The 26,701-nt window shown below is 44.3% G+C and overlaps 1 protein-coding gene across 1 annotated transcript in view; it reads left to right on the forward strand.

Moving 5' to 3' along the window:
• The window catches only part of LOC118364666 (alpha-1,6-mannosylglycoprotein 6-beta-N-acetylglucosaminyltransferase B-like), an 88,695-nt gene extending 65,089 nt beyond the window's left edge, over positions 1 to 23,606 (forward strand). The window contains exons 10-17 of the mRNA XM_052491310.1: positions 6,101 to 6,234; positions 10,752 to 10,882; positions 12,990 to 13,145; positions 13,250 to 13,396; positions 13,578 to 13,694; positions 17,903 to 17,977; positions 22,113 to 22,384; positions 22,694 to 23,606. Of these exons, the coding sequence (XP_052347270.1) occupies positions 6,101 to 6,234; positions 10,752 to 10,882; positions 12,990 to 13,145; positions 13,250 to 13,396; positions 13,578 to 13,694; positions 17,903 to 17,977; positions 22,113 to 22,384; positions 22,694 to 22,892 (1,231 nt within the window). The 3' untranslated portion in view covers positions 22,893 to 23,606. The remainder of the gene's footprint in view (positions 1 to 6,100; positions 6,235 to 10,751; positions 10,883 to 12,989; positions 13,146 to 13,249; positions 13,397 to 13,577; positions 13,695 to 17,902; positions 17,978 to 22,112; positions 22,385 to 22,693) is intronic.
• The last annotated feature ends 3,095 nt before the right edge of the window (positions 23,607 to 26,701 follow it).

A 26,701-nucleotide genomic window follows, 5' to 3' on the forward strand; every position in this document is an offset into this window, starting at 1 on the left:
CAATGGAATTATGTTTGAATAGATGGCACAGGAGAATATTATTTTTTATTTTGAGGTCCTATAAGACTCTTTTACGAGGCCCTCAGTCCCAGCCCAGGCAGTACATGCTGCTGAAATAATTCACCATGGATTCCCATCGGTGTCAATCCAAGGTCACTTGATTAGCCGATGTGTATCAACTGTCCCAGTCTGGCAGGCTAATACTTTAATTTCCTCTGCAGGTCCCCAGACTGCTTAGAGATGCAGGACACTGATAAATCAACCAGTCTGGATATGCAGAGCCGATGAAGCTGGGAGATAAAACAATGCTCCGTGCTCGACTCACCCTCTCAGTATTCTCAAATGGCTTCCATTCCATATCCTTCCTCTTCCTTTCCCTATCCCTATACTTTTCCTTTCCATATCCTTCCTCTTCCTTTCCATAACCTTCCTCTTCTTCCCCTATCCTTCCTCTTCCTTTCCCTATCCTTCCTCAACCTTTCCCTATCCCTATCCTTTTCCTTTCCATATCCTTCCTTTTCCTTTCCATATCCTTCCTCTTCTTCCCCTGTCCGTCCTCTTCCTTTCCCTGTCCGTCCTCTTCCTTTCCCTGTCCGTCCTCTTCCTTTCCCTGTCCGTCCTCTTCCCTTCCCTGTCCGTCCTCTTCCCTTCCCTGTCCGTCCTCTTCCCTTCCCTGTCCGTACTCTTCCCTATCCGTCCTCTTCCCTTCCCTATCCGTCCTCTTCCCTTCCCTATCCGTCCTCTTCCCTTCCCTATCCGTCCTCTTCCCTTCCCTATCCGTCCTCTTCCCTTCCCTATCCGTCCTCTTCCCTTCCCTATCCGTCCTCTTCCCTTCCCTATCCGTCCTCTTCCTTTCCCTATCCGTCCTCTTCCTTTCCCTATCCGTCCTCTTCCTTTCCCTATCCGTCCTCTTCCTTTCCCTATCCGTCCTCTTCCTTTCCCTATCCGTCCTCTTCCTTTCCCTATCCGTCCTCTTCCTTTCCCTATCCGTCCTCTTCCTTTCCCTATCCGTCCTCTTCCCTTCCCTATCATTCCTATTTTCTTCCTTTCCCATCTTCTTCCTTTCCCTATCCTTCCTATTTTCTTCCTTCCAATTTTCTTCCTTTCCCTATCATTTTCTTCCTTTCCCTATCCTTCCATTCCCTATCCTTCCTATCTTCTTCCTTTCCCTATCCTTCCTATCTTCTTCCTTTCCCTATCCTTCCTATCTTCTTCCTTTCCCTATCCTTCCTATCTTCTTCCTTTCCCTATCCTTCCTATCTTCTTCCTTTCCCTTTCCTTCCTATCTTCTCCCTATCCTTCCTATCTTCTTCCTTTCCCTATCCTTCCTATCTTCTTCCTTTCCCTATCTGTCCTCTTCCTTTCCCTATCCTTCCTATTTTCTTCCTTTCCCTATACTTCCTATTTTCTTCCTTTCCCTATCCTTCCTTTCCCTATCCTTCCTATCTTCTTCCTTTCCCTATCCTTCCTATCTTCTTCCTTTCCCTATCCGTCCTCTTCCTTTCCCTATCCTTCCTATTTTCTTCCTTTTCATCTAATCTAAAGTAGGGAAGCGCATGCCCCACACATCTGAGGATCTGTTTTTTTCAGCCATCTATTTCCTGTGTTTGATGGGTGCAAAATCCACTTTTCACTTAAATCTCCGTGGACTGATTGCTTTTTGTGACTCTTCATACTCTTGCCTGCACATGTCGTTTTCCCCCGTTAACGTTACGGCAACGGAAATGTTTGTAAAGACATGTCAAACACACCCCGGTAATGGTTGAAATGGGCTCAATGGGATACATTGGCTGTTCAGTGATTCAAGAAGAACACTAAAGCTTCATCTGGAATTGAACGTATCGTCTCGACACTTACATTACAAGAAAGAGGATCACTTTATTTTGATGGGTGTACATTTTTTTGTGGCATTGAAAAATGTTATAATTTAATACAGTTTAATGTTTACAAATGAGATGAAATGAAAGCAATTTCCGAAAATGAACTCGGATTATAGTGATTATGTCTGATCTCGTAAACAATGTAAAGTATGTTTAGATGGGTGTAATTGTGTTGATACCCTTTTATCCAAGGGTATTCTGCTATTTTGACACACTTGTTGAATTATGCAAGAAAATCTGACAACAACCGTTTTTAATGAGACAGTCTAGACAGAGCAGGTGAGTGCAGGTAGGGTAGACAGAGCAGGTAGGGTAGACAGAGCAGGTGAGTGCAGGTAGGGTAGACAGAGCAGGTAGGGTAGACAGAGCAGGTAGGGTAGACAGAGAAGGTAGGGTAGACAGAGCAGGTGAGTGCAGGTAGGGTACACAGAGCATGTAGGGTAGACAGAGCAGGTGAGTGCAGGTAGGTTAGACAGAGCAGATAGGGTAGACAGAGCAGGTAGGGTAGACAGAGCAGGTGAGGGCAGGTAGGGTAGACAGAGCAGATAGGGTAGACAGAGCAGGTAGGGTAGACAGAGCAGGTGAGGGCAGGTAGGGTAGACCGAGCAGGTGAGTGCAGGTAGGGTAGACAGAGCAGGTAGGGTAGACAGAGCAGGTGAGTGCAGGTAGGGTAGACAGAGCAGGTGAGGGCAGGTAGGGTAGACAGAGCAGGTAGGGTAAACAGAGCAGGTGAGTGCAGGTAGGGTGGACAGAGCAGGTAGGGTAGACAGAGCAGGTGAGTGCAGGTAGGGTAGACAGAGCAGGTAGGGTAGACAGAGCAGGTGAGTGCAGGTAGGGTAGACCGAGCAGGTGAGTGCAGGTAGGGTAGACCGAGCAGGTGAGTGCAGGTAGGGTAGACAGAGCAGGTAGGGTAGACAGAGCAGGTGAGTGCAGGTAGGGTAGACAGAGCAGGTAGGGTAGACAGAGTGCAGGTAGGGTAGACAGAGCAGGTGAGTGCAGGTAGGGTAGACCCAGGTGAGTGCAGGTAGGGTAGACAGAGCAGGTGAGTGCAGGTAGGGTAGACAGCAGGTGAGTGCAGGTAGGGTAGACAGAGCAGCAGTGCAGGGTGAGTGCAGATAGGGTAGACAGAGCAGGTGGGTGCAGAGGTAGGGTAGACAGACAGAGTGCAGGTGCAGGTGAGTGCAGGTAGGGTAAACAGCGCAGGTAAGGTAGACAGCAGGTGAGTGCAGATAGGGTAGACAGCAGGTGAGTGCAGATAGGGTAGACAGAGCAGGTGAGGGCAGGTAGGGTAGACAGAGCAGGTGAGGGCAGGTAGGGTAGACAGCAGGTGAGGGCAGGTAGGGGTAGACAGCAGGTGAGTGCAGGTAGGGTAGACAGAGCAGGTGAGTGCAGGTAGGGTAGACAGAGCAGGTGAGTGCAGGTAGGGTAGACAGAGCAGGTGAGTGCAGATAGGGTAGACAGAGCAGGTGAGTGCAGGTAGGGTAGACAGAGCAGGTGAGTGCAGGTAGGGTAGACAGAGCAGGTGAGTGCAGGTAGGGTAGACAGAGCAGGTAGGGTAGACAGAGCAGGTGAGTGCAGGTAGGGTAGACCGAGCAGGTAGGGTCGACAGAGCAGGTGAGTGCAGATAGGGTAGACAGAGCAGGTAGGGTAGACAGAACAGGTGAGTGTAGGTAGGGTAGACAGAGAAAGTAGGGTAGACAGAGCAGGTGAGTGCAGGTAGGGTAGACCGAGCAGGTAGGGTCGACAGAGCAGGTGAGTGCAGATAGGGTAGACAGAGCAGGTAGGGTAGACAGAGCAGGTGAGTGTAGGTAGGGTAGACAGAGAAGGTAGGGTAGACAGAGCAGGTGTTTGGTGGTTGCAGCCCTGTTCCTCACCTTTATGTTAATGTATTCATACACTAAAGAAAAATATAAACACGACATGTAAATTGTTGGTCCAATGTTTCATGAGCTCAAATAAAAGATCCCATACATTTTCCATATGCACAAAAAGCTTATTTCTCTGAAATGTTTTGCACAAATTTGTTTAAATCCCTGTTAGCATTTCTCCTTTGCAAATATACTCCATCCACCTGACAGGTATGGCATATCAAGAAGCTGATTAAATATCATGATCATTACACAGGCGCACCTTGTGCTAGGGACAATAAAAGGCCACTCTAAAATGTGCAGTTTTGTCAAACAACACAATGCCATAGGTGTCTCAAGTTGAGGGACCGTGCAATTGGCATGCTGACTGCAGGACTATCCACCAGAGCTGTTGCCAGATACATTTGTATGTTAATTTATCTACCATAAGCCACCTCCAACGCCATTTTTGAGAATTTGGCAATACATCCAACTGGCCTCACAACCGCTGACCACGTGTATGGCGTTATGAAAGCGAGCAGTTTGCTGATGTTAACATTGTGAACAGAGGGCCCCATGGTGGCGATGGGGGTATGGGCAGGCATAAGCTACGGACAAAGAACACAATTGCGTTTTATTGATAGCAATCTGAATGGACAGAGATACCGTGACGAGATCCTGAGGCCCATTGTCATGCCATTCATCCACCTCTCATGTTTCAGCATGATAATGCACAGCCTCATGTCATAAGGATCTTTACACATTTCCTGGAAAATGTCCCAATCCTTCAATGGTCTCCATACTCACCAGACATGTCACCCATTGAGCATGTTTGGGATGCTCTGGATCAACATATACAACAGCGTGTTCCAGTTCCCGCCGATATCCAGCAACTTCCCCCAACCGTTGAAGAGGAGTGGGACAACATTCCACAGGCCACAATCAACAGCCTGATCAACTCAATGTCTAGTAGATGTGTCACGCTGCATGAGGCAAATGGTGGTTTTCTGATCCACACCCCTACCTTTTTTTAAAGGTATATGTGACCAACAGATGCATATCTGTATTCCCAGTCATGTGAAATCCATAGATTAGGGCCTAATGAATGTATTTCTATTGACTGATTTCTTTATATGAACTGTAACTCAGAAAAATCTTTAATTGCATTTATATTTTTGTTCAGTGTGTATATATACAAATAGGCACATATTTCTTTCTTTAACTCAAAATATGAGTACATTGTAAAAAATGTATAGAAGTAAATTGAAAACCTGAATTCCCACCAAAATCCCTGAACTCGATTCATTATTTGTCCGTAAAATGTTTTATGTGCTATAATTCAGTCAATATCTGATGGATTATAAAAATGTTAAACATTTGGAGTATGTTCATTCATTGTCCAACACAGGAGGTTGGTGGCACCTTAATAGGGGAGGATGACCACGTGGTAAGGGCTGGAGCGGTTTCCAAAGTGTTTGATGCCATTCCATTTGCTCTGATCCAGCCATTATTATGAGCCCTCCTCTCCTCAGCAGCTTCCACTGTAACTGTCTAACTGTTGCATTATATTAGAATTATTTTTTAACAATTTCAATGAACGTTGCTACTAAAAGGATACAATCAAAGTATGTTATATGCTATATATAGTATATTATATGCTATAAGTATATGTTAGTAGTGCTCCTGTCAAAATATCTCTCTTATTCAATCCTGTCAGGTACAGTAAGTGGTCATACACAAGGAAAGGGGCGGCAGTGTAGCCTAGTGGTTAGAGCGTTGGGCTAGTAACCGAAAGGTTGCGAGTTCAAACCCCCGAGCTGACAAGGTACAAATCTGTCGTTCTGCCCCTGAACAGGCAGTTTACCCACTGTTCTCATTGAAAATAAGAATGTGTTCTTAACTGACTTGCCTGGTTAAATAAAATAAAAATAAAAAATAAAAAGGAAGCCTTTTCCGACTATTAAGAAGCATCCCCTCACACATTATGCCCCAGGAATGTCAGAGACCCATGAAAGAAGGGACCCTCCTTGCGGTGTCTGGACATGGTTATATTGCTGTGAGTAAGAGCTCTCCATTTATCTCCCCTGTGGTGTATAGTAGCCTAGCAGCGTGTGATTTAAAGTCAATTTCCCCCCACCTGGAGGGCAGGCTGAGCCCAGCACACTGAGGGAGAGGAGAGGCACGGCGACATCCATCACCTTTGACTGCTTTACGGTTAAAGTCTCCTGGGCTAGATTCCCATACCACTGCTTGTTAGACATGGGCTTTTACCAGATAAATATTCTATCATCGCAACAGGAGGCAATGTCTATCTATGTTCTGCTATTTTGACATACAGAACCCATTCTCCGATCTCTTTCCTCTGTCTCTCAGGTGCCACATCCGTGTGATTGACACATTTGGCACAGAGCCGGCATACAACCATGAGGACTACGCCACCCTGCACGGCTACAGGACCAACTGGGGCTACTGGAACCTCAACTGCAGGCAGTACATGACCATGTTCCGTGAGTGAACTCTGAGCATAATCTCTCTTCTGACACTGGATGTGAGTGGAATGGTGTTGCGCTTGTTTATCAGGTATCAACCTCAGAAAGAGAGAAAGTGGGAAAGGGTAATATGGATTTTAGTGGAGGTTTGGCTTTTGGTGTGTGTATGTGGGCACAGATGTTGTGGGGCACTTGTGTGGGCCTCTGGCCTCTCATAGTGGAAGCTCAGGGTCAGAGAGACGAGAAGGAGCCTGGGAGGGTAACAGCAGTTGTGGCCAAACAGATGCCTAGAGCTAGACACTAGAACTTAGCACCATAGGCTCTCACTGGCACACACACAGAGCTCAAACATCCAGCTGGGATCAGTGGAAGGAGAGGAGACTTCAGCTGTGTTTGTTCTTCCAATTAACTCGGTGAGCATAGCTTCTGTGGAAGTACTGCTGTTTTGGATGCACAATGTAATTGCAAGCCACACTCATATTGGGTTTGAAATAGGAACACGTTATGAATAAATATATACATTATAGATATATACAGTGGGGCAAAAAAGTATTTAGTCAGCCACCAATTGTGCAAGTTCTCCCACTTAAAAAGATGAGAGAGGCTTGTAATTTTCATCATAGGTACACTTCAACTGTGACAGACAAAATGAGAAATAAAATCCAGAAAATCACATTGTAGTATTTTTAATAAATGTATTTGCAAATTATGATGGAAAATAAGTATTTGGTCACCTACAAACAAGCAAGATTTCTGGCTCTCACAGACCTGTAACTTCTTCTTTAAGAGGCTCTTCTGTCCTTCACTCGTTACCTGTATTAATGGCACCTGTTTGAACTTGTTATCAGTATAAAAGACACCTGTCCACAACCTCAAACAGTCACACTCCAAACTCCACTATGGCCAATACCAAACAGCTGTCAAAGGACACCAGAAACAAAATTGTAGACCTGCTGCACCAGGCTGGGAAGACTGAATAATAGGTAATAGGTAAGCAGCTTGGTTTGAAGAAATCAACTGTGGGAGCAATTATTAGGAAATGGAAGAGATACAAGACCACTGATAATCTCCCTCGATCTGGGGATCCATGCAAGATCTCACCCCGTGGGGTCAAAATGACCACAAGAACGGTGAGCAAAAATCCCAGAACCACACGGGGGGACCTAGTGAATGACCTGCAGAGAGCTGGGACCAAAGTAACAAAGCCTACCATCAGTAACACACTACGCCGCCAGGGACTCAAATCCTGCAGTGCCAGACGTGTCCCCCTGCTTAAGCCAGTACTTGTCCAGGCCCGTTTGAAGTTTGCTAGAGAGCATTTGGTAGATCCAGAAGAAGATTGGGAGAATGTCATATGGGCAGATGAAACCAAAATATAACTATTTGGTAAAAACTCAACTCGTTGTGTTTGGAGGACAAAGAATGCTGACTTGCATCCAAAGAACACCATACCTACTGTGAAGCATGGGGGTGGAAACATCATGCTTTGGGACGATTTTTCTGCAAAGAGACCAGGACGACTGTTCCGTGTAAAGGAAAGAATGAATGGGGCCATGTATCGTGAGATTTTGAGTGACAACCTCCTTCCATCAGCAAGGGCATTGAAGATGAAACGTGGCTGGGTCTTTCAGCATGACAACGATCCCAAACACACCGCAACACAACCGTTCATGCTGGAGGATGTTGCAGGCAGCAGAACGTTCTCCACGGCGTCTCCAGACTCTGTCACGTCTGTCACATGTGCTCAGTGTGAACCTGCTTTCATCTGTGAAGAGCACAGGGCGCCAGTGGCAAATTTGCCAATCTTGGCGTTCTCTGGCAAATGCCAAACGTCCTGCACGGTGTTGGGCTATAAGCACAATCCCAACCTGTGGACGTCTGGCCCTCATACCACCCTCATGGAGTCTGTTTCTGACCGTTTGAGCAGACACATGCACATTTGTGGCCTGCTGGAGGTTATTTTGCAGGGCTCTGGCAGTGCTCCTCCTGCTCCTCCTTGCACAAAGGCGGCGGTAGCGGTCCTGCTGCTGGGTTGTTGCCCTCCTACAGCCTCCTCCACGTCTCCTGATGTACTGGCCTGTCTCCTGGTAGCGCCTCCATGCTCTGGACACTACGCTGACAGACACAGCAAACCTTCTTGCCACAGCTCGCATTGATGTGCCATCCTGGATGAGCTGCACTACCTGAGCCACTTGTGTGGGTTGTAGACTCAGTCTCATGCTACCACTAGAGTGAATGTACCGCCAGCATTCAAAAGTGACCAAAACATCAGCCAGGAAGCATAGGAACTGAGAAGTGGTCTGTGATCAACACCTGCAGAACCACTCCTTTATTGGGGGTGTCTTGCTAATTGCCTATAATTTCCACCTGTTGTCTATTCCATTTGCACAACAGCATGTGAAATGTATTGTCAATCAGTGTTGCTTCCTAAGTGGACAGTTTGATTTCACATAAGTGTGATTGACATGGAGTTACATTGTGTTGTTTAAGTGTTCTCTTTATTTTCTTGAGCAGTGTGTGTGTGTGTATGTGTATGTGTATGTGTATGTGTATGTGTATGTGTATGTATATATATATATATATATATATATATATATATATATATGATTCTCATGGCTTTTTTCTTTTTCATGTGTACTGGGAATACTCAGGTCTTGCTTTGTTTCCTGGTTTATGGAGTGACCACTGTCCTTCTCTAGGTTACCAGGCTGCTCATTATGGCGCACACCTGTCACCATCGTTACGTGCAGGTCTTCAGACTCACCTGGACTCCATCACTTCCTTGATTACCTGCCCTATGTACAGCTGAAGTCGGAAGTTTACATACACCTTAGCCAAATACATTTAAACTCACTTTTTCACAATTCCTGACATTTAATCCTAGTAAATATTCTGTTTTAGGTCAGTTAGGATCACCACTTTATTTTAAGAATGTGAAATGTCAGAATAATAGTCGAGAGAATGAATTATTTCAGCTTTTATTTATTTCATCACATTCCCAGTGGGTCAGAAGTTTACATACAGTCAATTAGTATTTTGTAGCATTGCCTTTACATTTTTTAACTTGGATCAAACGTTTCAGGTAGCCTTCCACAAGCTTCCCGCAATAAGTTGGGTGAATTTTGGCCCATTCCTCCTGACAGAGGTGGTGTGACTGAGTCAGGTTTGTAGGCCTCCTTGCTTTCACACTCTTTTTCAACAACTTTGGAAGTATGCTTGGGGTCTTTGTCAATTTGGAAGACACATTTGCGACCAAGCTTTAACTTCCTGACTGACGTCTGGAGATGTTGCTTCAATATATCCACATAATTTTACTACCTCATGATTCCATCTATTTTGAAGTGCACCAGTCCCTCCTGCAGAAAAACACCCCCACAACATTGATGCTGCCACCCCCGTGTTTCACAGTTGTGATGATGTTCTTCAGCTTGCAAGCATCACCCTTTTCCCTCCAAACAAAACAATGGTCATTATGGCCAAACAGTTCTATTTTTGTTTCATTCGACCAGAGGACATTTCTCCAAAAAGTATGATGTTTGTCCCCATGTGCAGTTGCAAACTGTAGTCTGGCTTTTTAATGGCGATTTTTGAGCAGTGGCTTCTTCCTTGCTGAGCGGCCTTTCAAGTTATGTCGATATAGGACTCGTTTTACTGTGGATATAGATACTTTTGTACCTGTTTCCTCCAGCATCTTCACAAGGTATTTTGTTGTTGTTCTGGGATTGATTTGCACTTTTCACACCAAAGTATATTCATCTCGAGGAGACAGAACGCGTCTCCTTCCTGAGCGGTATGATGGCTGCGTGGTCCCATGGTGTTTATACTTGCGTATAATTGTTTGCACAGATGAACGTGGTACCTTCAGGCTTTTGGAAATTGCTCCCAAGGATGAACCAGAATTGTGGAGGTCTACAATTTTTTAAGGCTGATTTCCTTTGATTTTCCCATGATGTCAAGCAAAGAGGCACTGAGTTTGAAGGTAGGCCTTGAAATACATCCACAGATACACCTCCAATTGACTCAAATAATGTCAATTAGCCTATTAGAAGCTTCTAAATGCATGACATAATTTTCCAAGCTGTTTAAAGGCACAGTCAACTTAGTGTATGTAAACTTCTGACCCACTGGAATTGTGGTACAGTGAATTAGTAGCGAAATAATCTGGCTGTAAACAATTGTCGGAAAAATTACTTGTGGTTATGTGCAAAGTAGATGTCCAAAACTATAGTTTGTTAACAAGAAATTTGTGGAGTGGTTGAAAAACGAATTTTAATGACTCCAACCTAAGTTTATGTGGACTTCCGACTTCAACTGTATGTCACTCCCCTTGGTTCCTTCCCCAGGTGTCATTGTTTCTGTTTCATGTCTGTGTGCTGTTAGTTTTTTCTTGTTTTGTTTTATGTTCCATTTATTTTATTAAAACACTCACTCCCTGAACTTGCTTCCCGACTCTCAGAGCACGTCGTTACATTGACTTTGACTTATTGAGCTTGAGCTTGACTTATTGAGCACTTTGCTATGTTTGTCCCTCACAGCACACACTCCAGACAACTCCTTCATGGGTTTTGTGGCTGAGGAGCTGAACGGCACAGAGAGGCTGAGCATCCAGAGGAACAAGGTGGACAGCATGGCAGTGGTGTACGGCAAAGAGGCCAGCATGTGGAAGGTGATCATATGGATTTTAATGTTCAATTTCTACACCACTAATGTCACAACTCAAGCAAAGAAAACCATATTGCTGAGAGTGCATTTGACTGACACCCCAATGGGCGTATCACCTGCTCCTGTTTACAAGATATCAACAAACAAATGACTTTTTCCCTACTAAGATGCAGTCCAGTTGAGGTGGCGTCTCAACATATTTACACAACAGTCAGCAGTCTGTTATACGCTGCAGTGTATTCTGTCATGATGTGATAAATGGAGTGCACCCCACTTCCAGAGACAAGCTGAAACATGCCTAAGTTATTCTCTCCTATCTGCCAAGCATGACACTTCAATCTGCTAGGTATATGTATGTACGCCCAGAGAGGTGTGAGTGTTGTGGAAGTGGCAGTTGTTTTTGTTTAGCGTAAATTCTCCCTCCAAGCTACAGGAAAAAGGCATCACTTATTGATGTGTCTGGCCGCCTCCCCGTGGTCGAATCAGCTGCATTTGTTCTCTCCCTCTCTACTCTTATTGAATTCCCCCTCACTCTGAACAGTTTGAGGTACGGCGTGCGAGGTATAATATTTATGAGTGTCAATGCCATCTGTGTCTGGCCCTCCCTCGACACTGACTACCCCTCACTGCTTCTGGCATCATCCTCAGCTCTCCGGTTCACATGCTTGTCAGCTATGTGTTGTACTACAGCTGTATGTCCACAAGGAGACAAAATGACTACAATTTTATCTCTCCCACTCACTCTCTCTTGTCTTTCCTCCTTCCCACATGGTTTCCTCCTATTTGCTCTCATGTCATGTTGATGGATCATCTCCAGCTCCAAGTAAGGATACCTGCACTTCCTGTCATTGATTGACGTTTTGAACACCCTCTGAAACGTTGTTTTACATTGAGCCGTAGTACAGACTGTCCCTGGTGTTTGGTTTCTCTGCAGATTCCTTTTATAGAGATTGATCCTGTTCATGCACAATGAATGCGTTAATGTTCCATTAAATGTGCCAGACAGTTAACCACAATTATTTTGGAATGAGTCAGCAGCTTTAGCTCTTCAGACACAGAAAGATGTTTCAGGTGAATCATCTTTATCTACCATAAAGATACCGGAGTTTTTATAAAAAGGCCTGAGGGTTGCGTTCGTCCTGGTCTATCTGCATCTTCTGTCACCCCCCTGTCAGATCAATAAACTGCTGCCCTATAACAGGTTTAGGAAAATACAAAAGGTGGAGTTTTAATCAATACTCAGAATGTCAGCTCTCCACTAATGATAGTTTTACTTTGTGTGCTCTTTTATATGGAGCATCTGCAATGACATCAGTGGTTCTATTTACAACTGTTGGTGGAAGGGTTCTTAGTCTACAGAGGGAAAGCTCATGCATATTTATTTCTATTGTGTTCAGTACAAATGTTCTATGTTAGGCTAAGTATGCCACTGAAGATTTGAAGCAATACACCCTTCTCACCACTATATGTAAATCATGCTCACCCAATACATCTCTATGATCAGTGACCAGTGTGCTGCTGTAGCCAAGGTGAAACCCATGCTTTCTCTTCACACTCTATGGCTATTCTCGTGTCATTTGCCCCTGGTGCTGCTGTTGCTTGGTGTAGGAAATCAGATCACCCATCTAATTGGCTATGCCAGTCTATATATGCTACAGAGGCCCCAGTAGCCACCCCACTAATCCTAGTAACAGTCAGTCATACAGGCTGCTGTCCACACTGCCCTGCACCAATCAGAAGCTCTCCAGGGTGAGATGCCTATCAGTCAAGGGGTTTTAACTCTTCTGAGAGATGACCCTCATGCTACTGTAGTCTTCACAGGTTGAGCACATTCTCCCTTGCTCTTCAGTCCCAGGAGGGTGACACAGATAATATGGAAGAATCTCTAAGTGGAAGAGCCTGACAGCCAATGTCATGAATAACATGTTTGCCCCGGTCTTGGTTATGCCTGCAACCAACACACTGAATGAACATAACTTTGTTTGAGAAGAACTTTGAACTCATACAGAATTGGTTCAAAAAAAGGAGTTACATTCTGCATATTTGGGGTGGATAGATAGATTATACTGTGTGGCCAGTCCGTCCTAACCATTTGTTCCATTGACTCATAGGGTAAGGAAAGGTTCCTGGCCATTCTGCACCGCTACATGGATATCCATGGCACTGTCTATTATGAGACACAGCGCCCTCCAGAGGTGCCTGCTTTTGTTAAAAACCACGGTCTGCTGCCCCAACAAGAGCTGCAACATCTGCTCAGAAAGGCCAAGGTATGGAGGGTTTCAATACATTTTTATATAATATACTTCAAGTACAAGTTGCCAGTAAACAGCAGCAGTTTGGTTCATCTTTTTCTTTTCCTCTCTCAAACAAGCTCTTCATTGGGTTTGGCTTCCCATACGAAGGGCCAGCCCCTTTAGAGGCCATAGCCAACGGCTGCATCTTCCTGCAGCCCAAGTTTAAGCCGTCCCACAGTTCCCTCAACCATGAGTTCTTCAGAGGGAAGCCCACTTCCAGACAGGTGAGCGGGTTGTCTCTGTGGTGTCAGAGACAACTGTCGAGAAAATGAATGTTAGTCAGTGAATTAGTGCAAGGTAGGCCTCAACCTGACTCGTGTGCTTCTATGCTCATGGCTGTGTCCATGTATTGTCTGGATGGAGACTGTATTGACTGATATAGCATTGTGTTAATTCCTCCATCAGGTTTCCTCACAGCATCCCTATGCTGAGCAGTATATAGGCAGGCCACATGTCATCACGGTGGATTTCAACAACTCCCAAGAGTTTGAGTCTGCCATACGGGACATCATGAAAACCAAGGTTAGTATGTTCACTTTAGGTGATCATATAATATATGCCATTTAGCAGATACTTTTATCCAAAGCGACGTACAGTCATGTGTGCATACATTTTAAGTATGGATGGTCCCGGGAATCAAACCCACTATCCTGGCTACAGAGGACCACATGATTTCAAATGACCTTTCAGGTGTATTATCTTCACTGCATCTCATGTTAAAGAAAGTCTTGAGTATTAACATTACCTACGCATATGATTAATGGTGCCGTGGAGGTATATAATCTCTTCTCCCACAGACTGTATTTCCAGTTGTGACCCACTTCTCTCTCACATTACTAATTGAGCTGTTAATCACAGGATCCAGGGTAACTGCAAACTGCATAGCTGGCTCCTTCCAAGGACTTAAGTCCTAATTGCCTCAGAGATAGAGTTGCTTAGTAGGTAAACTGGGCAGCAGACACCTGGGTTAGTATGGCAGTCTTCCAGAGGGCCCATACTGTCTTCTCCATGCACTAACCATTGTCTACTGGAGATTATATTAATCTATCATGCTGTGCTCAATCTGTCGCCAGGCCAACATGCAAGGTACGGCCAATCGATCCCCCACCGCGCGGGGAATAATGGCAGGTTAAATATAGCCCAGACTTGCTGCTGAGGGAACCAAAACGGAGCATCTACTTGACGTAATGCTGTGGTAGAACACGTGCATGTAATGGGTTAGGAGTGGAGGAGAGGGGCAGGAGAAAAACAAAACGACTAAATAACAGGACACAAGCACTTCTCATTATGTTGATATACAGTGCATTCAGAAAGTATTTAGACCCCTTGACTTTTACATTTTTGTAATATTTATTTTTTTACCCCACTTTTTTCGTCATATCCCATTACGATCTTGTCTCATCGCTGCAACTCCTCAACGAGCTCGGGAGAGGCGAATCATGACCCGCCAAACCACACTCCTTAACACCCGCCCACCTAACCCGGATGCCATCCACACCAATGTGTTGGAGGAAACACCGTTCAACTGATAACCGAGGTCAGGCTGTAGGCACCTGGCCCACCACAAGAAGTCACTAGAGCGCAATGAGCAAAGTAAAGCTCCCCCCGGCCAAACCCTCCCTAACCTGGACGACGCTGGGCCAATTGTGCGCCGCCCTATGGGACTCCCGTTCACGCCTGGTTGTGATACAGCCTAGGATCGAACCCGGGTCTATAGTGACGCCTCAAGCACTGCGATGCAGTGCTTTAGACCTTTGCACCACTCGGGAGGCCCCAGACCCCTTGACTTTTTCCACTTTTTGTTACATTACAGCTTATTCTAAAATGTATTAAATAAATTAGTTTCCTCATTAATCTACACACAATACCCCATAATGACAACGTGAAAACAGGTTTTTATGTTAGAAAGTTAATTACAAATAAAAACATATCACATTTTACACAAGTATTCAGACCCTTTGCTATGAGACTCGAAATAGAGCTCAGGTGCATCCTGTTTCCATTGATCATACTTGAGATGTTTCTACAACTTGATTGGAGTCCACCTGTGGTAAATGCAATTGATTGGACATGATTTGGAAAGGCACAAACCTGTTTATATACAGTAAGGTCCCACAGTTAACAGTGCATGTCACAGAAAAAATCAAGCCATGAGGTCGAAGGAATTGTCCGTAGAGCTCTGAGACAGGATTGTGTTGAGGCACAGATCTGGGGAAGGATACCAAAAAATGATGTAGCATTGAAGGTCCCCAAGAACACAGTGGCCAACCATCTCTGGAGCGTTCCACCAATCAGGCCTTTGTGGTAGTGGCCAGACGGAATCCACTCTTCAGTAAAAGGCACATGACAGCCCACTTAGAGTTTGCCAAAAGGCAGCCAAAGGACTCTCAGACCATGAGAAACAAGATTCTCTGGTCTGATGAAACCAAGATAGAAAACTTTGTCCTGAATTCCAAGCATCACGTCTGGAGGAAACCTGGCACCATCCCTACGGTGAAGCATGGTGGTGGCAGCATCATGCTGTGGGGATGTTTTTCAGCAGCAGGGACTGGGAGACTAGTCAGGATCGAGGGAAAGATGAATGGAGCAAAGTACAGAGTGATCCTTGATGAAAACCTGCTCCAAAGCCCTCAGGACCTTCAGACTGGGGACGAAGGTTCACCATCCAACAGGACAATGACCCAAAGCACACAGCCAAGACAACGCAGGAGTGGCTTCGGGACATATCTCTGAATGTCCTTGAGTGGCCCAGCCAGAGCCTGGACATGAACCCGATCAAACAAATCTGGAGAGACCTGAAAATAGCTGTGCAGCGACGCTCCCCATCCAACCTGACAGAGCTTGAGAGCATCTGCAGAGAAGATTGGTAGGAACTCCCCAAATACTTGTGTGCCAAGCTTATATCATCATACCCAAGAAGACTGAAGGCTGTAATCACTGCCAAAGGTGCTTAAACAAATGACTAGGTAAAAAAGGGTCTGTATACTTACGTAAATGTGATATTTCCCCAAAAAAAGTTTATACATTTGCAAAAGTCTAAAAATCTGTTTTTGATTTGTCATTGTGGGGTATTGTGTTTAGATAGATTCGGGGAAATCAATGTAATACATTTTAGAATAAGGCTGTAACACAATGAGGAAAAAGTCAAGGGGTCTGAATACTTTCCAAATACACCGTACTATACAGTACACACTGAAGGTGAAGAAAAACATGTCCCCTCTTTGATCCAATGTGGGTGAACAACAATACTAATCCCTGTGATATTCACTGGTGTAAAAAGTACCCAATTGTCATACTTGAGTAAAAGTAAAGATACTTTAATAGAAAATGACTCTAGTGAAAGTCACCCAGTAAAAGTCTAAAATGATTTGGTTTTAATTATACTTATAAATCATTTCACATTCCTTATATTAAGCAAACCAGATGGCATAATTTTCTTGTTTTATTATTTTACAGTTTGCCAGGGGCACACCTCAACACTTCGAAATAATTCATTAACAAAGCATTTGTGTTTAGTGAGGCAGAAGCAGTAGGGATAGCCGGGGTTGTTCTCATGATGTGTGTGAATTGGCACATCTTTCTGACCTGCTAAGCATTCGAAATGTAACTCGTACTTCTGGGTGTCAGGGAAAATTTATGGAGTAAAAAGTACATTATTTTCTTCAGGAAAGTAGTGAAGTAAAAGTTGTCAAAAATATAAATAGTCAATTAAAGTACAGATACCCCACAAAAAACGACTTAAGTAAAAATACTAGAAAGTACTAGTTAAGTACTTTACACCATTGGTGATATTGTAATCAGGTCGGTTTAGAGATGTACATGTATTCTAAAGCTGAATTCCGACTCCATGGAGAGCTGTGTTTTCCTGTTCCTTTCTTTCCATTATATAAAGATGCCCAAAAGGCAAATTGCATTCTGGAATAGCTGATGACGTGCCAGATACATTTCATTAAACTCAGATGAAATAAACGAGTAAGTGAGCGCTAAAAGGAAGTGAATGCTAAAAGGAACCATTTATCAGTTTAAAAGCCCAAGTGCCTCTGAGAGGCCTGATGGTAAACAATGAGATCTCTTTTAAATGGCACAGACATCTTAGGTTAGGTGATGTGGAATGGGACTACAGTACCATCACACTCATTGAACATTTCCCACTCCAACATGTATCATTAATTATTTATGTAATCGAACCCAAATAGGCTTTGGATAACAGCAAAATAGAAAGCATTGACCTGCAGACTTCATCCTTTGACACTGATGACTAACATGTGTTTACTGCTGCATTGAAAAGAGATGCCTTCTCTGTGCTGTTTTCACTGCAGTGTCACAGCATCTGTCGTGTATGTAACATACGTTCTCACCTGTAACTCTATGAAATGTGCTTTCACATCATCTGGTAAAGGTCAAAAGTAGGATGATCACCACATCCTCCCAGTGAGTTGTTAAAAAGATTCAGACACTCGGTTTAGCAGCTCGTACATAACCCGTGGTCGATTGTCAGCTTAATCCATTGTTTGTCATATTGATGTAGTCCATGTTAATAGAGTAATGAAATCAAGGCTGTCACCTGTGATGTATGAGGTCATTGGTTATAATATGAAGCAGCTCATAATGAAGCCGTTCAGTGACCTTAATGAATACGTCAGCTTTGATTAACGGTAAACCGTTGCAGTACTATTATGGCTGTGGTGTTAGAGGTCTAAGGCCGATGGTGTGTGATTCCCTTTCTGCAGGTGGAGCCATATCTGCCCTATGAGTACACCTGTGAGGGGATGCTGGAGAGAGTGCATGCTTACATACAGAACCAGGTGGGTTTGTGTTGCATACACCGGCCAACCTCATCCACATTTATTTATACACAGGCAAGATGAAGTCACACTGTGCTGTATACAAATAAAAGAGCTCATTTATACACACACACACAGTCCTGTTTAACTAACCACGTGGGGACACACAATTCAGTCCATTCAAAATCTTATTTTCCCTAACCCTAGCTCCAAACCCTGAACCTAATTGTAACATTTGACCTTGTGGGGTTAAACAAAATGTCACCAGTTGGTCAAATGTGTGTTTGTTTACTATTATTGTGGTTAAACATGTCCACAACCACACACACACACACACTATATTTCCTTGCACAATTATACACATTGTCATGCTCCAGTACGTTCATCATGCTGAGATGATTTGTGCGGTGCACCGAGGGGCCTGTCTGCCAGTCTGGTTAAGGCCGTGGCAGTGGGAGAAAAGGGGAAATAGGGTGGCCTATGACCAGCTTTGATCCACTGCCCCATCTGCCCATCACACACAGAGTAGTGTGCTCAGTGGGCTGTGACTGACTGAGACTGCCCGCCTGGCATGTACGAGACCAGACTCCCAATCAGCAACAACCCTTCTATCCTCCTCCGTGGGCAGCACTGACCCCTATGATCCTCACGGATTCTTTATTTCTAATTTTTATACTGCTTTCTAATGACACACACACACACACACACACACACACACACCACACACACACACGCACACACGCACACACGCACACACGCACACACGCACACACGCACACACGCACACAGACTCCGGATGAGGTGGGTGACAGCTCGCCCTGTTTTCCTGTTGAGCAGTAGCCCAGGGCCGGGGGTGTGGTGAGGCCTGGTTATTGCACCAGGGTGCTGGGAACCTGTTTAATAAACTGGACTGGGGGCTGTGGTGTGGTGGAGTGGAGGAGGCCTGGTTATTGCAGCAGGGCGCTGGGAGCCTGTTTAATAAACCGGACTGGGGGCTGTGGTGTGGTGGAGTGGAGGAGGCCTGGTTATTGCAGCAGGGCGCTGGGAGCCTGTTTAATAAACCGGACTGGGGGCTGTGGTGTGGTGGAGTGGAGGAGGCCTGGTTATTGCAGCAGGGCGCTGAGAGCCTGTTTAATAAACCGGACTGGGGGCTGTGGTGTGGTGGAGTGGAGGAGGCCTGGTTATTGCAGCAGGGCGCTGGGAGCCTGTTTAATAAACCGGACTGGGGGGCTGTGGTGTGGTGGAGTGGAGGAGGCCTGGTTATTGCAGCAGGGCGCTGGGAGCCTGTTTAATAAACCGGACTGGGGGGCTGTGGTGTGGTGGAGTGGAGGAGGCCTGGTTATTGCAGCAGGGCGCTGGGAGCCTGTTTAATAAACCGGACTGGGGGGCTGTGGTGTGGTGGAGTGGAGGAGGCCTGGTTATTGCAGCAGGGCGCTGGGAGCCAGTTTAATAAACCGGACTGGGGGGCTGTGGTGTGGTGGAGTGGAGGAGGCCTGGTTATTGCAGCAGGGCGCTGGGAGCCTGTTTAATAAACTGGACTGGGGGTCAGAGGAAGATGTCACAGAAATATTATTACCTGTTCCTTATGAATAGGACTGACTGGGGGAGGTGCTCTCCCAGGGTTGATTCCTGTCTGAAACTCATTTGATTATTGGTGACATAACTGTATTATAGACATGACGATAGTTCAGTGTTAAATTCATATCTCCCTACCATCATATCTAAGCCAATATGACACCAATCTCAATGAAAATTCGCAAATCAACTTGATTGATGGTATTCAACACACTCCCCGCCTCTTGTCATGAGGCATTACTGAGAACCACATAGCAGAGTATTTCTTGCGCCTACCTAGCTAAAATTCTAGACGTCGAGTTAAACGAGACTATAGCTTCTATAAAGCGACCATCAGGATTTAAAAAATGCCAGATTGACTGAATGTGTAGGTGTAACAGTTTTTTGTCCATTTATAATTTATCCTCTCACGTGCTCATTTCTGTCCGTTAAGTGCCTTTTTGTAGCATTTCTGAAAGAATATGTAAGCTGTGCAAATGCATGCTTGCTAGCATCAGAGAAACTCATCAGTTTAATATCCGTAATACTTTCCAGGACACTCTTACACAGTGCCAAACTAACTACTCTGCCAAGTGTTGGATATTTTTCAACTCTATCGCGCACAACTGTGTGAAGCTAGCCACAATAGTGGAATTTGCGGTTCACCTTCAAAATAAAAGCCCCCATTGAAAATGATTCAAACTGATACAAATAGTGGTTGAGATGTTGAACAGCCCTTAGCCGTGGTATGTTGGCCATATTACCCCCCCACCCCACCCTGGGCCTTATTGCTTAATTATGTTGTATAATAATGTTGCATAATCACCTTCCAGTGTAAAAACCTTGGAATTTAAAAACAAGGTTTTAATTGAAAATAGGCTGAAGCTGAAAAAAATAAAGGAAATTCCCATGAGCACCACATTGCCTATTTCACCCATGCTCTACCTAGGGTTTCCAGCACACAGCTTCTACCTACTACAGTAGCTATGCTGTTCTTCAAACTGTGTAGGCAGGTTGCTTCGGATTTATACTCTTCAGAGGGATAATGGACTTTACAGTGTCCTGCTATCAAAATTATGTATACCGGTATGTGTGTATATACAGTACCAGTCAAAAGTTCTGACACACCAACTCATTCATAAATCACAGACAGTGTCACCAGCAAAGCACCCCCACACCATCACACCTCCTCTTCCATGCTTCCCGGGGGGAACCACACATGCAGAGATCATCCGTTCACCTACTCTGTGTCTCACAAAGACATGGCGGCTGGAAACAAAACAAAAAAATCGCAAATTTAGACTCATCAGATCAAAGGCCAGATTTGCACCAGTCTAATGTCCATTGATTGTGTTTCTTGGCCAAAGCAAGCCGCTTTTTCTTATTGGTGTCCTTTAGTAGTGGTTTCTTTGCAGCAATTCGACAATGGCCTGATTCACCCAGTCTCCTCTGAACAGTTGATGTTGATGTGTCTGTTACTTGAACGCTGAAGCATTTATTTGGGCTGCAATCTGAGGTGCAGTTAACTCTAATGAACTTATCCTCTACAGCAGAGGTAACTCTGGTTCTTCCTTTCCTGTGGCGGTCCTCATGAGAACCAGTTTCCTCATAGCGCTTGATGTTTTTTGTGACTGCACTTTGAAGACACTTTAAAAGTAATTATTTTTACGTATTGACTGACCTTCATGTCTTAAAGTAATGATGAACTGTCGTTTCTCTTTGCTTATTTGAGCTGTTCTTGCCATAATATGGACTTGGTCTTTTACCAAATAGGGCTATCTTCTGTATACCACTTCTACCTTGTCACACCACACCTGATTGACTCAAACGGATTAAGAAGGAAAGAAATTCCACAAATTAACAACGCAAACCTGTTAATTGAAATGTATTCCAGGTGACTACCTCATGAGCTGGTTTGAGAGAATGCCAATAGTGTTCAAAGCTGTCAAGGCAAAGGGTGGCTACTTTGAAGAATCTCAAATATAAAATATATTTTGATTTGTTTACTGCATGATTCCATGTGTGTTATTTCCTGGTTTTGATGTCTTCACTATTATTTTACTTGTGTAGAAAATTGTAAAAATAAAGAAACCCTTGAATGAGTAGGTGTGTCCAAACTTTGACTCGTACTGTATTATATTATTCCAGGAGGCTGGAAGGCAATGTGTATGTCATAAGAGCTATGGTGATGCTGCTTTTATTATTCTGTCTAAATCAGAACCCATCAGAATGTATAACTAATGAATGAATGTATAGTTCACAGCTGAATTAATTAAAAAAATATATATATACTGTCACACACAGGTGCAGTAAAATGTGTTGTTTTACAGGGTCAGCCATATTAGTACAGCCCACCTGGAGCAAATTTGGGTTAAGCCTTGCTCAACGGCACCGACAGATTTTTCAACTTGTTGGCTTGGGTATTTTTGTTCCGACCTTTTTTGTTACTGGCTCAACGCTCTAACCACGAGGCTACCTGCCACGTCAATGCTGAATGTAGGCTACAGTAGAATTGACTGATGAATGTAATGCTGAATAGCCAGATTAACTAACTACACAATAGCCATATTGTGAAGTTATTCTGTTGTATTGTACTCGGCAGGAATTCTGTGCACCAGAAGCTCCATTTCCCTCAGCGAATACCTCCAGCAGTTGGCCAGGCAGCCCCCCCAGCCCCTTTGTCCTGCTGCCCAACTCTAGTGCTCTGGCCTGGGCCTCCAACATCAGCACTCCCCCCTCTTGGCCCCCGCTTAGCGCCCTGAGGCTGCTGGCCTCCCTGGAGGGCCAGTCATGTATAGATGCGTGCCAGAGCGCAGGCCTGATCTGTGAGCCCGCCTTCTACCGCTTCATCAATATCAAAGAGGCCTTCAGCGGGTGAGCTGCTGCTGCTGCTGCTGCCTCCCTCCTCCACCACCATGTGATGACGTCACCATCTGTTACACAACATTACATCTTGTAATTTAGCAGATTCTGTTATACAGCACAATCACTGAGGAAACAAACATCTTAAATTCTTCTGAATATCCTCCCTCATTCTAATGCACTACCCAATGTACTTTGGTGTAATGATATTGATAGCCATTTATGAAGCCTTTTTTAAAAACCATTGATTATAATGTAAATCACATGACTTAATATGAATAATGATATATAAAGAAATGTTTCTCTGGTGTCTCTACCCAGGCTGGAGGTGCAGTGTGATGGGGTGGAGGCTGAGATCAACCACATCTTCCCAGCCTTCTCAGTGGAGAGTAGTGAGTGTGGCCTCCAGAAAGACCCTCTGCTGTTCAGCTGTGCCGGGGCCAACAACAAGTACCACCGCCTCTGTCCCTGTAGGGACTACCGTAAGGGCCAGGTGGCACTGTGCAGGGACTGCTTATGACTGTGACCAGCACCTGGGGGAAGATGACCTGCCACCCCTCCCTCAGCCTTGGCCATCCCAGGGGCCATTTCTATAGGTGGGAGGGACACTGAGGAGGATGGCCCTGCTGGAGGTCACTGTGGGTGACACAGGTACCAGTAGGGTCGGTCGCCATGGGGTAGAGGAGCAGCTGTACAAAAGATCACTGCTGGTATCATTATAGCACAGGGGGGAATGCTTCACGGAACTGGACAACTGGATAATGTTAGTGAGAAAAATGAGACTCCCTACCTGCTGCTCTGACCAGAGGCTCAGTACATTGGCAATTCTGAAATTACTAGAATACCCGGTCGCCAAACCCACAAAATGGCTGCCAAACAAGTCGTGTGGCTGACATAATGCATCTCAGGGAAATGCATGATTGTACTGTTCCCTGATAGTGATGACGCTGCTATAAGTTGAACGTTTTACAATAGTCTTTATGGACTACATTGGGTCCAACAACAGGAATGTTAGGGGGGTGGAGTTATGAGGAACACAGAAATGAGGGGATTCAAAATGATATCCCTGATAATTGTATTGCAATGCTATAGTTGCTCATATCTGCATTGCTTCAAGTGACATGCAGATACTGTATGGAATGTAATGTTTTGTGAAATACTTTGATCAATTGGGAAATTTGTACAGTAGATGCACTACTAGATGTAATATTTTCCATGTCTCATACATTAGTATATTTGTACATACAAATGTTGATTAATAAAGACAATTGAAACATTCTGGTACAACTCTAAAACAAGTTTAAGAGTCAGGTTACGTCTTTGAGACATGCATGAGTCTGTAGATTTAGAAAAGCAATTGAGTGTAAAGCTGTCATCCATCTTTTTTGGTCAATTTCACAAAGCCAAATGGAAGAGAATGTTCTAATGACTTCTTTCAGAGTTGGTGATTTCTCTGCAGGCACTGTTGGCTTGGACTCATTTAGTTCATGGAGTGGTGCCTAAATACCCACAGACAATTCGTGAGTAGGTTGCCAGAGTGGGTGTAAGGCTGCATTTAGATGGTGCAGATCTCAGAGTGAGTTCTGTTGGGACGGAGAGTAGTGTTGCCTTCTCCATGGCTCTAGGTGCAATAGATCCCACCTCTCACTCATCTCACCACAACCAGCAGCTCTACAGTTCTTTGCGATATTGGTCTGTCCGACTTCAGGATTTTGTTTTGTAGACACCAATGATTTACTGAAGAAACCATCAAACACAAACTTATACACTCCACAGTTGCCATACCCCAATACCATGATGAGACCCAGTAAAGTGAGTTTGCAGGGGAGCCCATCCATGAGGGAGATTGAACTGGAGGTAGATGTTGAAAGCCCATATATCGTAGACAATCATTCAATTATCCCTTTGCAACCAACAGGGTTGACAGCCCTCATCAGCATTTCCCATTCCCTGACCTTGGTGTAAAATGAACGTCATTTTTTTTAACTTGTTGAGGCTACCAATAATGTACTCGTATTCATTTACATAGATTTTGATATAGAGGCACCAATATGGATTTAGTGAAGGAAACTGACAGAGACATTTCTATAACATCTGATGTGAATTTTACAAATCTTTCACTGGTATAGACAAGTAGGTCACTCTTTCATAAACACATGGAAGACACTCAAACACATGACTGAATCTATCATTTCAGAGAATGACATTAACCGACACATCAGACAATCTGCTCTGATGACTAAACAAAGTTTTAGTTCCAAACTCCTGTTTGTCCTCCCACGGTCTTCTCCCTCCTGTGGTTGTCCTGATTAAGATGCCATTGCCAGGTTGTGTATCACTCCTCTCTGGAAGTAACAGAGAGCCTCGCAAACTCTGCAGGGGGAAAATAGAGATGGTAGAAATGAGAAAGATGAACCTACCTTCAGGCCTGAAGAGAGAGAGAGAGGGAGGATGTCTACAGGCAAACCTGCAAGCTCCAACTTCAAACAGCCGTCTACCATACAGGGTTCCTATGGGAACCAGGCCATTCATAGTCCTGAGAGCTATATCAAACTTACCTCTAATGGTCTGTGCCAACGTCATGTCCGCACAAGTTTTTTTGTGGTAGTCCATCCAGATATTAAAAAGGAAAATGTATCATTCTGTCCAACAGTGTAAATTGTATTAATGGAATGGTGAGACATGCATTTCAATCTGCAATGAGAAACTTTTTCCAATTAGGTCTTTCTTCCTTGAATGTTTTGTCCAGTAGATATCTACTACTGACTCGAATCACAACTACAGTACACTGCATTGTTGAGTATTGGTGTGGCATATTGTACATTATGTTTTTGTTACATGATTTAGGCGAGGTGATTTGGGATTTAATGAAAACATTTTATAGTGCCAGAATTAATCCGCCAACTTTTTCTACCACACTAGCCTGACATGCACAAACTGGCTGAGGTGACGTGAAAGACATTCTCATCATACCTGCTCCAGAAATTCTGAACACTCTTAGCCAAGATAAGATAAGTTTTAATGAGATATGTTGAGAGAAGATGATTGGAATTTGCCAGCTTAATGAAGGTGCTTATACGCCATCGTCACCCGAGTTTAATGGAGAGACACATTTAAGACCATTCTCATGATCATTTTCCTGTCTGTGAACTCAAGTTGAACTTTAGCTTGAAAAAGCACAGGCACAGGAGTGAGAACTGAAGGATGGCGAGGAGGAGAGAGATGGGAACGGGGCGAGGGAGGCGATGAGCTTTTCCTGTTCCAACTAACTTTGAAACTAAATTCAATGACATGGTGATATTTTTTGTTTGAGTTCACGTTGAATTCATGTTAGTTGACAATTCAACCACATGTAAATCAAAACTAGACTGACTGACATCTGTGCCCAGTGGGGAGGCACTCCCTTCGCCCAACCGTCCTTTTGATTGAGATGCTAATCTGAGGTCCTGACTCTGTAGTCACTAAAGATCCCGTAGCATTTACTGAAAGGAAAACCCAATCCCCTCACACTACCATTGCCAATGACATAACTATTACAGACCATAGATGTTTCTCTAATGCTGCAAGAAATAGCCAGTTCACATTCCCCAGCTGGTGTAACTCCACCATGTGTTAAGCAGCGGTCTAACTGTGACTTTGCGAGGTGAAAGTGGACTGAAGAAGCAGAGAGGTCTATAATGTATTATTATCTCATAAGCTACAGTGCATCTCCGCTGGTCAGGAGATAAGAGGATTAGACTGTAGAGCGCCAACAGCACAGGTTGGAACATCTTGACTTACAAGCTCTTCCTCAGCAATACAGAAAATAAAAACATGAGAAATTAAACACACAAGAATGAAGCTTCATACAGTGGCAAGAAAAAGTATGTGAGCCCTTTGGAAATACCTGGATTTCTGCATAAATTGGTCTTAAAAATGTATCTGATCTTCATTTAGGTCGCAACAATAGACAAACAGTCTGCTTAAATCACTAACACACAAAAACATACCGTGTAAACATTCACAGTGCAGGGTAGAAAAAGTATGTGACCCCTTGGATTTAATAACTGGTTGACCCTCATTTGGCAGCAATAATCTCAACCAAAGATTTTATGTAGTTGCAGATCAGACCTGCACAACTGTCAGGAGGAATTTTGGAACATTCCTCTTCACAGAGAAGAATTTTCTGGGCCTTCCTCAGACACTGCCTGGTATAAAGGTCCTGGATGGCACAGAGCTCAGCCCCAGTGATGAACTGGGCCGTCCGCACCACTCTCTATAGATCCTTGCGATGGTGCAGCTGTAAATCCTCCTGGGGATCTGATGGCCGATGACAAATCTTTTCAGCCT

Source organism: Oncorhynchus keta, chromosome 32 (assembly GCF_023373465.1).
Source record: "Oncorhynchus keta strain PuntledgeMale-10-30-2019 chromosome 32, Oket_V2, whole genome shotgun sequence".
Taxonomy (NCBI): domain Eukaryota; kingdom Metazoa; phylum Chordata; class Actinopteri; order Salmoniformes; family Salmonidae; genus Oncorhynchus; species Oncorhynchus keta.